The sequence below is a fragment of the Centroberyx gerrardi genome, chromosome 21 (genome assembly GCF_048128805.1).
Source record: "Centroberyx gerrardi isolate f3 chromosome 21, fCenGer3.hap1.cur.20231027, whole genome shotgun sequence".
NCBI lineage: Eukaryota > Metazoa > Chordata > Actinopteri > Beryciformes > Berycidae > Centroberyx > Centroberyx gerrardi.
This window is the reverse complement of record NC_136017.1, coordinates 1,024,456-1,036,955: the sequence shown is the minus strand read 5'-3', so window position 1 is coordinate 1,036,955 and position 12,500 is coordinate 1,024,456. Positions and strand designations below refer to the sequence as shown.

General features: G+C 42.2%; 1 protein-coding gene across 1 annotated transcript in view; it reads left to right on the top strand.

Moving 5' to 3' along the window:
• LOC139917614 (BCL-6 corepressor-like) overlaps positions 1-3,160 on the top strand; it is a 49,119-nt gene extending 45,959 nt beyond the window's left edge. The window contains exon 12 of the mRNA XM_078291230.1: positions 1,092-3,160. Within this exon, the coding sequence (XP_078147356.1) occupies positions 1,092-2,490 (1,399 nt within the window). The 3' untranslated portion in view covers positions 2,491-3,160. The remainder of the gene's footprint in view (positions 1-1,091) is intronic.
• The last annotated feature ends 9,340 nt before the right edge of the window (positions 3,161-12,500 follow it).

Below are 12,500 nucleotides of genomic sequence, written 5' to 3'. Positions count from 1 at the left end.
AGAGAGAGAGAGAGATAACGGCAGGACAGACGGAGAGGTGGTTAACGAGGATTGCATCGCCGTGGCGACACAGCTAATTGGCTTCCACTTCGTCTTCCTCCCCATCACATTTCTGCTCCTCTCTCCCTCTCTCTCTCTCTCTCGCTCGCTCTCTCTCATGTCTGATGTAGTATTAATGGTTCTTCCAGGCTACAAGGCCACTAGGCACTGACGCACACACACACACACACACACACGCACACACACACACACACACACGCACACACACTTCATTGGGTTATTTAACATTCCAACAACGACTCGCTTTAAAGCAACATGTGGCCTTGTCCTCTGCTGTGTGTGTGCGTGTGCTACTCTTCCTCTGCCCTTCACACACACCACACACACCACACACACACACACACACACACCACACACACACACACACACACACACACACATTGCCAGACGTTGTAAATCAATGACAGCTCCATTGATGTCGAAGGCTCTCTGTGCCAACTGTATATGGCTGCAATAACAGAATATATCAAAAAGAAGCCCTCTCTCCTCCTTCCTCTCCTCTTTTTCTCCTCCCTCCTCTTCTTCCTCCTTCCTCCTCTCTCCTCCTTCCCTCCTTCACCCACCCCCCCACCCCCTCCTTCTGACATTTGTCAACCAAATTTTGACTTGTCCACCTTAACTGAATGTTTAATCGAACACAGCACGAAAACTCATTCTCTTGTTTTCTTGTTTTCTGTTCCCTCCTTTCTTCTCTTCTCCCTCATCTCCTCTCTCCTCCCTTCATTCCGTTTTTTCTGACTTTTGTTTTGTCTGAGATTGAAAAACTCATTCACCACAAACTTGCCCAATTTCCCCACAGGGATCGTTAAAGTTTCATCCAAGCTAAAACAAATATTTCAAACTCTAAAACTTTTCTCTCTCCTCCTCCTCCTCCTCCTCCTCCTCCTCCTATCTCCTTCCTTCCTCCTCTCTCCATCTTTCTCCTCTTTCGTCTTTCCTCTTTGTACTTAATTAACTTAATTAATTTCAAAAAATGGAATAAATATCCAAAATTCATACTGTTGTTTTCTCTCCTCCTCTGCCTCCTCCAGTCCCAGGAACTGGCTCCTCCTCTCCGACGTCCTGGGTCGCCTTCGGATGACGTCACGGTCTTTCCGACGCCTCTTTCCGCACCTCAAGGTGTCGTCCATCGCCGAGGATGAGTTCTACCGGCAGGCATCCCTGTCGCAGCTCCTCACGGGTCCGGACGAGCAGAAGCTGGCAGAGGAGCTCGCCTCCTTCCGGCCCGACGTTAAGGAGCCTCTGGAGCTGGTGGAGGCCAGTCCGGAGCTGGCGGGCATGTTGGGTTCCTCCCTGGAGTTTCTGGACAGTCGCTGGGACTCGCCGGAAACCTCACCATCCACGACGCCAACTCCACCACTGGCAGTACTATTGCCAATACCGCCACATCCGCCACAACCGCTACCACTGTCATTACCGCTACTGCGACAGGGGACGACGGAGCCTGCGGCGGGGGGCATTACAGGTGCTAAAGTGGACAATAAGGTGGATAACAGGACTGTAGAGCCCGTACAACGCCAAGGATTGAAAAGTACACTGTGTTCTGGTCCACCAGCCAAAATGGAAAGCAGGATGCATGTTAGCATGTGGGAACCGCAACGCCAAGGAAATAAAAATGTTGGAATTACTGGTCCTGCAAAGTCGGATGTGATCTTGGATGCTAGCATGTGGGAACCGCAACGACTACGAAGCAAGACCGCTGGGATTGGTAGTCCTGCAAATCCGGATGCTAAAATGCATTCTAGCATGTGGGAACAACAACGCCAAGGAAATAAAAGTGCTGGGAATACTGGTCCTGCGAAGTCAGATGTGGCAGTGGGTGTTAGCATGTGGGAACCGCAACGACTACGAAGTAGAAACGCTGGGATTAACGGTCCAGCAAATTCGGATGCTAAGGTGGACGCTACCATGTGGGAACCGCAGCGACTGCGAAGTAAGAACACCGGGATTACTAGTTCTGCACAGTCGGACGCTATGATGGACGCTACCATGTGGAAACGACAACATCAAGGAAGTAAGAATGCTGGGATTACCGCTCCTGTGAATTCGGGCACTATGGTTGATGGTGGCATGTGGGAACCGCAGCGACTACGAAGTAAGAACCTTGGGATCGCTGGCCCTGCGAAGTCGGACGCTGCAGTGGGCACTAACATGTGGGAACGTCAGGGAATAAAGAGTTTGAGTGGTAACAGCACGGCACCCAAAGGAGAAGCTAACTGCTGTGACACCCAATGCCAAGGAGGTAAGACAACGAAGGGGAACGGCATTGAGAAGATGGACGTTAAGATGGAGAACGCTGCCTGGCAGAGGAACCTGGGGAACGTCAGGGTCCACATCAGGGACCTGGGGATGAAGGTGGGGGGAGGGAACGGCAGGGGAGAGGCAAAGAAGGAGCAAGGGAAAGCCGCCAGGGTCAAAACGAGGTCATGACCCCCCAGAACGCGAGGTCGCCGCCAAGGTTCACCAGGGAAACACGAGGTCGCGAGTTCCGCAGGTTGGGAGTCGAACTCGCGAGCTGCTGCCGGCCCGTCCGTCCGCCAAGCCGAGATCACCCGCTGTGCCGAGAGGGATGCTTTGCCCCAACAAACCCCAACAAACCTGTAACCCAAAAAAAACAGAGACGAACACTTTTCCATGCAAGGAAGTTAAATTATTCCCTCATCAACTGAATCGTACATGTACATATTGTAAAGTAGCAAACATAACCAGACGTTGAAATGGACAGTGTTTCCTCTGGGGAGAGACTGTGACAGTACCACTCCAAGGAGTTGTTTTTTTATCTATCTATCTATATATATATATGTGTTATATGTATAAATATGCAGCTTCTTTTTTATTTATATGTATAAATATCCAGCTTCTTTTATTAGTCTTTGTAAATGCAGTGTATATTGTAAATATGTTGCGGTTTCTGTTGGGTGGTTAGTTTGTTGGTCTGGTCTGGGAGATTGTTTGTTACCTCGGTGTGTAATTTTATATTCAGCATCCTGTTGGCTTTCATCACCAAACTATTTATTGTCCAATAAATATACAGAATAAGGAATAAATTGTCTAAATTGGAATAAATCCACAGATAAGCACAGCCAGCTACTAAACAAGGTCCAGCTAAAGTCACCATGAAATGAAAAATGACTTTTTCATCTTGTTAGCTAATACACACGTATTTAACAATAAATGCCAAAAAGGGATATTTTTTTTATTTCCTCAAAATTCCATTCCTTTTCCTTCCTGGAAAACATCTTTAATGGTGACATCATGCTGCACCAGGAGGCGGAAATAAAAACTCCAACTAATAAAACTTAATAAACAAACAATAAAATGTTTGAACAGTCCCGCCCCTCCCAACCAATCACACTGCCTTTTTCTCCCTAACTGATCTCCCATTGGTTTACACTTCTGAATGATCCCTCCCTGCGTTAAGCCCCGCCCCAACATCCTATTTCAACAGGAACTACAACACATTCAGGAAGCAAGATGCTCTCAATATACCATTTCATTGTGACTTTAAGTGGCTAATCCTGCTGCCAGTCTTTCTTTACCTGTTAGCATTATAAAGAGTTACAGCTAACTGGCTAGCTTTGTTACCAGTCTCTCTTTACCTGTTAGCATTATAAAGAGTTACAGCTAACTGGCTAGCTTTGTTACCGGTCTCTCTTTACCTGTTAGCATTATAAAGAGTTACAGCTAACTGGCTAGCTTTGTTACCGGTCTCTCTTTACCTGTTAGCATTATAAAGAGTTACAGCTAACTGGCTAGCTTTGTTACCGGTCTCTCTTTACCTGTTAGCATTATAAAGAGTTACAGCTAACTGGCTAGCTTTGTTACCGGTCTCTCTTTACCTGTTAGCATTATAAAGAGTTACAGCTAACTGGTTAGCATTGCTATCAGTCTCTCGTTAGCATTACAAAGTTATCACATTTCACAGTCTGTTGACAGCGGAGACAGAAAAATCTAGAAGTCGACATAATTAACATCATGACAGGCAAACAAAATTACCAACTCAATGTTTAGATTTGTTTCACTGATGACCTGAAATTCGATCGGACTCTATGAGGGCAGAGTGTGAACCCTCTACTGTGTTTTATCCCTTTTAAGCCCCGCCCCTCTGTGAAAACGTCAAATATTTGAAACAAAACAAAGGGGCATTTGATTTCCTCAGGCGGGTGGTGCTTGCATTTGCTCCTGTATGCTTTTCATGGAGTGTGGTGAGTAAAACCAAACACACCTCAGCTCTTCCTGGTTTTGAGGTCAAAGGTCACTGCGATGGGAGGAGCCTGCCACTCAGGATTCATAGGAAATGACCCCCAGCTAGCAGATAAATACGAGTAAAACGGTGAAAATGGCTGATAAGTTGGTCTACTCTCCAGCCATCACCTGGACTCCTGTGGATTTGTTGGATAAATTAATTCAAAAAATGAATTTGTAAGGCACAACTTGAATGTGATGAATATTGAATTCCTGACACACACAGCCTGGCACAAGGGAATTTATTCCCTGTGTATCGACTGGAAGGCGGACGATCTCTTTTCATATTTAATCTAGTATTAAATCTTAAAATTGTGTTTTCATTAAAAAAGGAAAACAAGGTGAAAGTCGGCTGAGATTCACCTTGTTTCAGGAATTTCCAAGAAGCAAGATCAAATATCTACAATATCTAATTTCACCTGATTTGAGAACATTCTTGATTCAAGCTGATTTGCTTCGGAAACAGGTGGAGTTATCTCAGTTTTTCACCTGTTTTAAGATTTTAAGATTCCATACTAAATGACTTGCTAAGATGGATATTATGGAGTGTTTACTTGCCCTGAATTTGGAGATTTTACCGACATGTTTTACTGAAAGACGAGGCGTTTTTAGCCGTGAAGTCCCGTTGTTTCAAACAAAGCTTTGTCCTGTAACGTATAATGAGCAGGAGGTGCAGTGCTTGGTGTGTCTGTACAGTAGCAGTGGTGACGTTGTTGTGGGTGAAGGACGCAGTCGGCAGCGGAAGATTCCAGTCGGTCCCGTGAACGCTGAAACTCTCCTCTTTCTATCTGACGAGGATTATTATTATTATTTGTATTTATATTTTGACAAAAAAATTACTTTAAATAAATGGCAGTAAATTAAGGCTGAGATTTTTGTGTTGTTTTTTATTATGTCACATGAAACGTCTTGTTTTACAGGATATGTTTGATGTAATTTAAACAATTCCCGACCTGAAATGGAGTCACTGCAGCATTAAAGAATATGATATAGATAAGAATACAGCAAATAGAACATACTGAAGATAATACTTTAAAAATATTGAGGATAATACAACAATACAATATGATATAGATAAGAATATGATGAATAAAACGTACTGAAAACAATACAATACAAAATATTGAAGATAACAACAGAATTTACTGAGAAACATGTTGACTACTGACAGATTTACAAATTTACAGATATTTTCAGTTTACTGATCTACAAATTTATTTAGTTTTGTCTTTATATTTAAATTTGTCATCGTCTGTTCACATTGTTACATTTACAGAGCAGATGTGCAAACTGTGTTCACATGTCAGTTATATAAAGTTTATTTACACGCTTCTTTTCATTAAAACAAGGACGAAGGCCCCATTAAGTCAAATCCATTCAATAATCACACAATAAGACTCCAGCGTTAATCTTCCCAATTCTATTGGTTGTATGTCCCAACTATTTTTATTTTGCCAAATAATAAATTTTTTCCTTCTGGGCTAATCTTCATAATAATAAAGCTTGCATGCCATAACTATTTTTATATCACAAATTAATAAAGTTAACCAGTTAATTATATTATTATTACTCCTAAACACTCAAAAATGACTGGATATAATCCTCTAGGGATTATCTCCCCAATAATAAAGGGTATGTACCTTATCAATTTTTTTAACACTCAATAATAAATTTAACTAATTAACTATTTTATTAATAATAATCACAGAAAGTGCAAATTTCATACAAATCTCCATAATTGCCTGAACAATTCTCTTGACAAATTTCAATACAATAATATAATGCACCATTGGTGAGATATGGGTCCAAATAGCATGGACATAAATTTAATCAGTTAATTAATAATAGTTATAATAATCATAAACATATCAAAATCAATAGAGTTCTTCCTCTAGGGGTCATCAATGTCCATACCAAATTTGAAAAGATTCTTATAAAAACTGTTCAAGTTATCGAACACACACGAAGGATCTGCGGCGGCAGCGTTATTTCAGGAATATTATGGATTCACCTCATCCTCTGTCTGTTCTAAACAGCCGGAGTCTGGTCGCTCTTTCCTGCCGCACAGGAAGTGATGCGTTTTACGTTTCCGGTTTGTTTGGAATCAACAGAAGAAGAAGAACTGGGTAGTTAGCATGAGCAGTGATAGCCACCATGGCTGAACAGACAGAGAGAAGAGAAACTCAAACTGCATCAACAGAGAATCCAAGCTCCGCCCACACTGTTTGATTGACAGGTGATCTGTGGGAGGAGCAGCAGGAACACCAGAGTGAGGCTGAGGAGGAAGATGGAGGAAGAACAGGAACTCGAGGATTACCAATTTAAACCCCAACAAAGTGAAAACATTTTCTCTTCTCTTCTCTTCTGTCTTTTCCCCAGTAACTCTGTCATCGTGTGTGTGTGTGTGTGTGTGTGTGTGTGTGTGTATGTGTGTGTGTGTGTGGTTAATTAAAGGCAGTAAATAACATTAGCATGGATAATTATTGGTTCCCTCCCTCGTTAACTAATGCTCACTTATCTCTGTGAGAGAGAGAGAGAGAGAGAGAGAGAGAGAGAGGGAGAGAGAGAGAGAGGAAAGGAGAAGAAGGGAGAAGGGAGGAGGAGGAAGGGTGATGGAGGGAGGGAAAGAAAAGGGAAGGAGGTAGTGTGTGTGTGTGTGTGTGTGTGTGTGTGTGTGTGTGTGAATGAGTGTGTTGTCTCATTTGTATGCGCACACACATACATGTCTGTGTTGGTTTATGTGTGTGAGATGCATGTGTGTGTGTGTGTGTGTGTATGTGTGTATTTTTGTGTGTTTGTGTGTGTGTGTGTGTGTGCTATGCATGTGTAAGTATGTGCATGCTGTGTGTGTGTGTAATGTCTTACTTTGTATGTGTGTGTGTGTGTGTGTGTGTGTGTGTGTGTGGCAAAATGCCTGTCCATCCAACACAATCAATCACAGATTAATGGATTTTAAAATATAAAATATAAATTTGAATGTTGTGTTTCGTCGCTTCATTCCTCCTGCGACTCTGCCAACTCAGTAATTAAGAATTCAAATTCAACCGATCTGCTGCAATATTCTGTGAGAAATTTTGCTAAATTTCAGCAATTTTGTCTCATGAAAAATGGAAAATAAACAGATGAAATGAATGAAAAGTGAATGTCTGTTTCATCTATCAGCCAACAAGCCAGAAGAATCTTTCTTTAGTGCCGCTTTAACACAGTTTTCTCCTTTGTGTGTGTGTGTGTGTGTTTGTGTGTGAGAGAGAGTGTGTGTGTGTGTGTGTGAGAGAGAGTGTGTGTGTGTGTGTGTTAAATAGCATCTAATTAAAGGCGGAGCGGCGATGCAGGAATCTTTCATTCTGCCTGACAAGAAGTTGAATTCCGCTGATTGGACCGCCGACCGCCGTTTCTCCGTTTCTCTCCGAGAAAAAAAGAAAAAGACGAGTGGCGGCGAGAGGAAACCTGACAGACCGGATTATTTTTGGCTCCGTCGGATTTTTTTTTTCCGTTTCACCGGCGGATTCCAGGCTGAGGGGAAACAGGAGGAGGAAAATAATACAAGAAGAATATAAGAAACTAGCAGAATAATGTGAAGAATAATTAGGATCATGTTCAGCTCTTTAAAAGTACTGATAAACACACACACACACACACACACACACACACAGGAGCAGGTGTGTGTCTGGAAGTTTGTTGGTTCAAATCCCCAAAGTGTTTGAGAAAATCTGGTCAGGGAAAGTGAATAAGAAACATTTCTTTCTTTTTTTATTTGCAGCTTCGTAGAGCTTTACGAGCGGACGGGTCCCCTGGGGAGATTTAAAGACCCGTCCCGTCCCGTCCACAAATCCTGCACATGCAAGACCACAAAGGGCTTGGTTTCTAGTCTTTATACATTTATTACCAATGCTGCAGAAAAACCATAGCAAGATCTTTCCATTTCATCTAGTGTAATCAATTGGAATATGGTGTGGGTGAATATTTTTCTGTCATCCAGAAACCCAAATCACCAAATGATTCATTACAGCTCTGCACACAGGCTATACTGTACTCCCCGTGAATTATTTCACATGAAATTATCTCAAAACCCCAATGAATTATGCCCCCTTGGAACCCCTGGTACACATTGACCCCTCAAAGCATGTTGAGTTTAATACACTGTTGGAAAGAGGAGAATTTAAGCTTTCTGGTGATATCAAAATTATCTTTGTACTCCAAAGATTGAGTGAGAAGCACCCCTTGGTGTCTTGACTGTTTCCAAACTACGTTTTTGAGAAAAAGGGCCTCAAAGTTTGAAGTCAATTCTGAGACATTTATTCAAATAAAGAAATCATTCACACACACACACACACACACACACAGGTTGAGGTGCCTGACAACTACGTTTTCCCGCGGATGAAACAATAATTTTGATTAGACAATAAAGTGAACGATGGTCAACCTGTTACTATGCAGATGTTCATTCATAATTTTAAGGGACACATAGTAAGGGAGAGAGGGACGGGGAGAAGTGTTGCCAGGTTCTTAGCGACAAAACCCTCCCAGTGCCAATTAAACCCATAAACAGCCCATAAACAGCCCAATGATCAATGAAACTAGTCCAGAATAACAAACCAATAACAAAACTCCACAATACAACCCTGACAAACTTTATAAACAGCGTTTAAGTCCTACAGCATTTATAACATTTCCAAGTACATTAAAAACCGCGAACCTGGCAACATGAGGAATGCGAGCTAAGCTAGTAGTTCTGCTCGTCACCCTACCTTTATGAGCTTCAAAACTATATTTAGCGTTTGAATTTCACAATAATCTTTACACAGAATGAAAGCCAAGGCTTTATTTTATTAAAATCTGATGAAACCCCAAAACAGCCAAAAATCAATCTTTTCTCATAAAATCACGTTTATCCACAAATGCGCCGTTGCGACTTCCGACTGAAAATGACAGAACGGGTCACATACGGTCCGGGAATGCTCGGCCATTTCATTATTTTGGAGAACAGTTGCTAGGAGGATGTCTGTAGTGCTGGGGGTTTCTGTTCCTTGTTCCCCTGTCATTTTGTTATTAAATGATTTCACTGGGTTGAACCCGTCCATGAGGCAGCGGCGTTGCTTTTTAGCCCAGAGATGGAAGGCCCCGCGTACCTTGCCATATCAGCAATGGGCGTCCACAGTAGTGGACTTGGCCAACATGGAGATGTCAGCGGCCCCAACATGGAGATGTCAGCGGCCTCCAACATGGAGATGTCAGCGGCCCCAACATGGAGATGTCAGCGGCCTCCAACATGGAGATGTCAGCGGCCTCCAACATGGAGATGTCAGTGGTCCCAACATGGAGATGTCAGTGGCCCCAACATGGAGATGTCAGTGGCCTCCAACATGGAGATGTCAGTGGCCTCCAACATGGAGATGTCAGCGGCCTCCAACATGGAGATGTCAGTGGTCCCAACATGGAGATGTCAGTGGCCCCAACATGGAGATGTCAGTGGCCCCAACATGGAGATGTCAGTGGCCTCCAACATGGAGATGTCAGCGGCCCCAACATGGAGATGTCAGCGGCCTCCAACATGGAGATGTCAGTGGCCCCAACATGGAGATGTCAGTGGCCTCCAACATGGAGATGTCAGTGGCCCCAACATGGAGATGTCAGCGGCCCGTATGCATGGCGCTAACGTGGAAAACATTCGGTTGTGGTCTTCATTTATTGAAGCCATGCATACGGGCGCTGAACCAGCAGGAGAGTGATGAGTTATTCCAGTGAGTTATATGGTAATATTGTGTAATTTAATTTATAACTGTGGTATTTTGAGTCCCATGACAGTTGATTTGATGTACGTTCATTCTGTAGATTGTCTGGGTCAAGGTATGATCTATGTTTGTTAATCTTTGAATTTGGTTGGGCTGATTTGTTGTGATTTTGGAGGGGCGGGTTGACGGGTCCTGTGGGGAGGGGGGAGGGGGGAGGGGGAGGGGGGACTTGAGTGTATGTTTATGAGTATGTATGTGTATGTGGTTTTTGTGTTTTTGTTTTCTTGTGTTTGTGTGTAAAAAAAAGCAAAATGCAAAATGCAAGCAAAAAATTTGATCACAAAAAAAAATGAAACACACATTTGACCAAATGAGGAGAAATTTGGGAAAAGTCAGTGAATTTATTTGTTTTTTACACAGGAGACAAACGTGTCGATCAAATCTGAAGGCAAACACCATAGCTGCAGAAATAAAAATATGAGCGATGAATCTCTGACGCCTGAACACATTCATGTTGGTTCGTTACTGAAGGGTTTAGTTGGTGCTTTTATTTTGAAGTGGGTGCTTTTATTTTGAAGTGTGCTGCAGCAGGTCAGCAGCTGAAGCAGAACTGGAGTTAACTGATTAATTGATGATGATCCAGCTGGTTTAAACCACACTGAGTTTAACTGTTAACTGTTAACTGATCAGTTTTGGATGCAGCCAATCACTTTTCTTCTCTTTTGTTTTGTTTTGTTTTGTTTTGTTTTGTTTTGTTTTGTTTTGTTTGTTTTGTTTTGTTTAAGTCATGTGGATCAGATTTGGATGATGATGATGATGATGAAGGAGCAGCAAACTGAACTGCTGACCATAAATCAGGTTTGTTGTTATTTTACTGTTTCTGCTGTTCTGTTCATGTTCTGATATCAGGGAATCTTCACTGTATATAGAATTTAAAAAAATATATTGTGCACTTTTTATTAAAAGTAAATCTGAAAGTGTGAGGAAACAGCTGATTGAAGTAAAACACAACAGGAGAGGAAGTGAAGGCTGCAGCTTTGTCTCGTCTGGTTCTGTCAGACTAATTTAACGATTTAAATGTAAAATTTACCAGTAAAGAGTCAAGTTTTTATGCAAATTTGACGTCTCAGTGTTTCCATGATGCTTTTTACGCTGCACATTACTGAGCAATCACACAGTTAGTGACTGAATGTTTTGGATGACTCATATTAACTATATTTACCACTGAAAACACTGATATGGAGATTTGTTAACGTGATTATTGGTTAATGTTTTGTCTGTAGACTGTCAGATTTCTGCTCTCTGTAAAGTTTTGTGTCTCCTCCGCCTCTCTCTGTGCATCCTGACTTGTGTTTATATGAGTTCATTTCATATTTTTGAGTCTGAACTCGGATCAATACGAAGTTCAACTGTCTGCCGGCCTGCAGAGAGTCAAGCTGATGGAAGATTCATTCACTTTGTGTTGTTTGCGTCTTTCTGTTTTATGTCAAAGCTACAGGAAGAGAAAGAAAACATTCTGACAGCAGAGGAAGAGTACTACAGTGTCCTACTGCAGTAGAAGTACTGCTACTTTGCTGATATCTTACTGAAGTAGAAGTAAAAGTACCTGTGTAAAAATGTACTGCAGTAAAAGTAAAAAGTGTGTGATTTAAAATGTCGTCAGAGTAAAAGTTCCTGAGTTCCTCTTTAGAACAGAGAGCGTTGTTAGCTGTGATCTTTTCCATGTGATTCTAACAGGAGAGAGGTCAGAGTTCAAACTAGATTCTTTTCACTGGAAACATTAGAAACGACAAAATAAAGTGCAGAAACAAAGTAAAGTCAGATTCCTCTTCTCACTGTGAATGGATCCACAGTTTGTCAGTTTCTGTTGATCCAGTTTCTGTTGATCCAGTTTCTGTTGATCCAGTTTCTGTTGCTGATGGAGAGACACAATCTGTTCTGTGATGGATGGATTTAAAATGGAGAACACAAAAAAGTGACTCAGTTACAGTAATGTGAGTAAATGTATTTAGTTACTTCCACTCTCGCATTTTGCAGTACTTGGTGCTGCCTTCAGGGTCTCCTCATAAACTTCTGATTTTCCAAAGTCATAAATACAACCTTACGCTGCATTCAGGCTCCCACTGCTGCAGTCTGGACGTCTGCTGTGTGTGTGTGTGTGTGTGTGTGTGTGTGTGTGTGTGTGTGTGTGTGTGTGTGTGTGTGTGTGTGTGTAGGTGTGTGTGTGTGTGTGTGTGTGTTCAGTCTGAATTGGAGACACTCAAACAAGGTGACTCATACTGAATTGCTTCTCAAAACTGGGACAAACTATTCTCACTAATACAAACTATCTATCTATCTATCTATCTATCTATCTGTGTGTGTGTGTGTGTGTGTGTGTGTGTGTGTGTTTACAGCGGCTTCTTCATTCATGCATGCTTCATATTTTCCTCTCTCTCTCTCTCTCTCTCTGTCTCGCAGCCT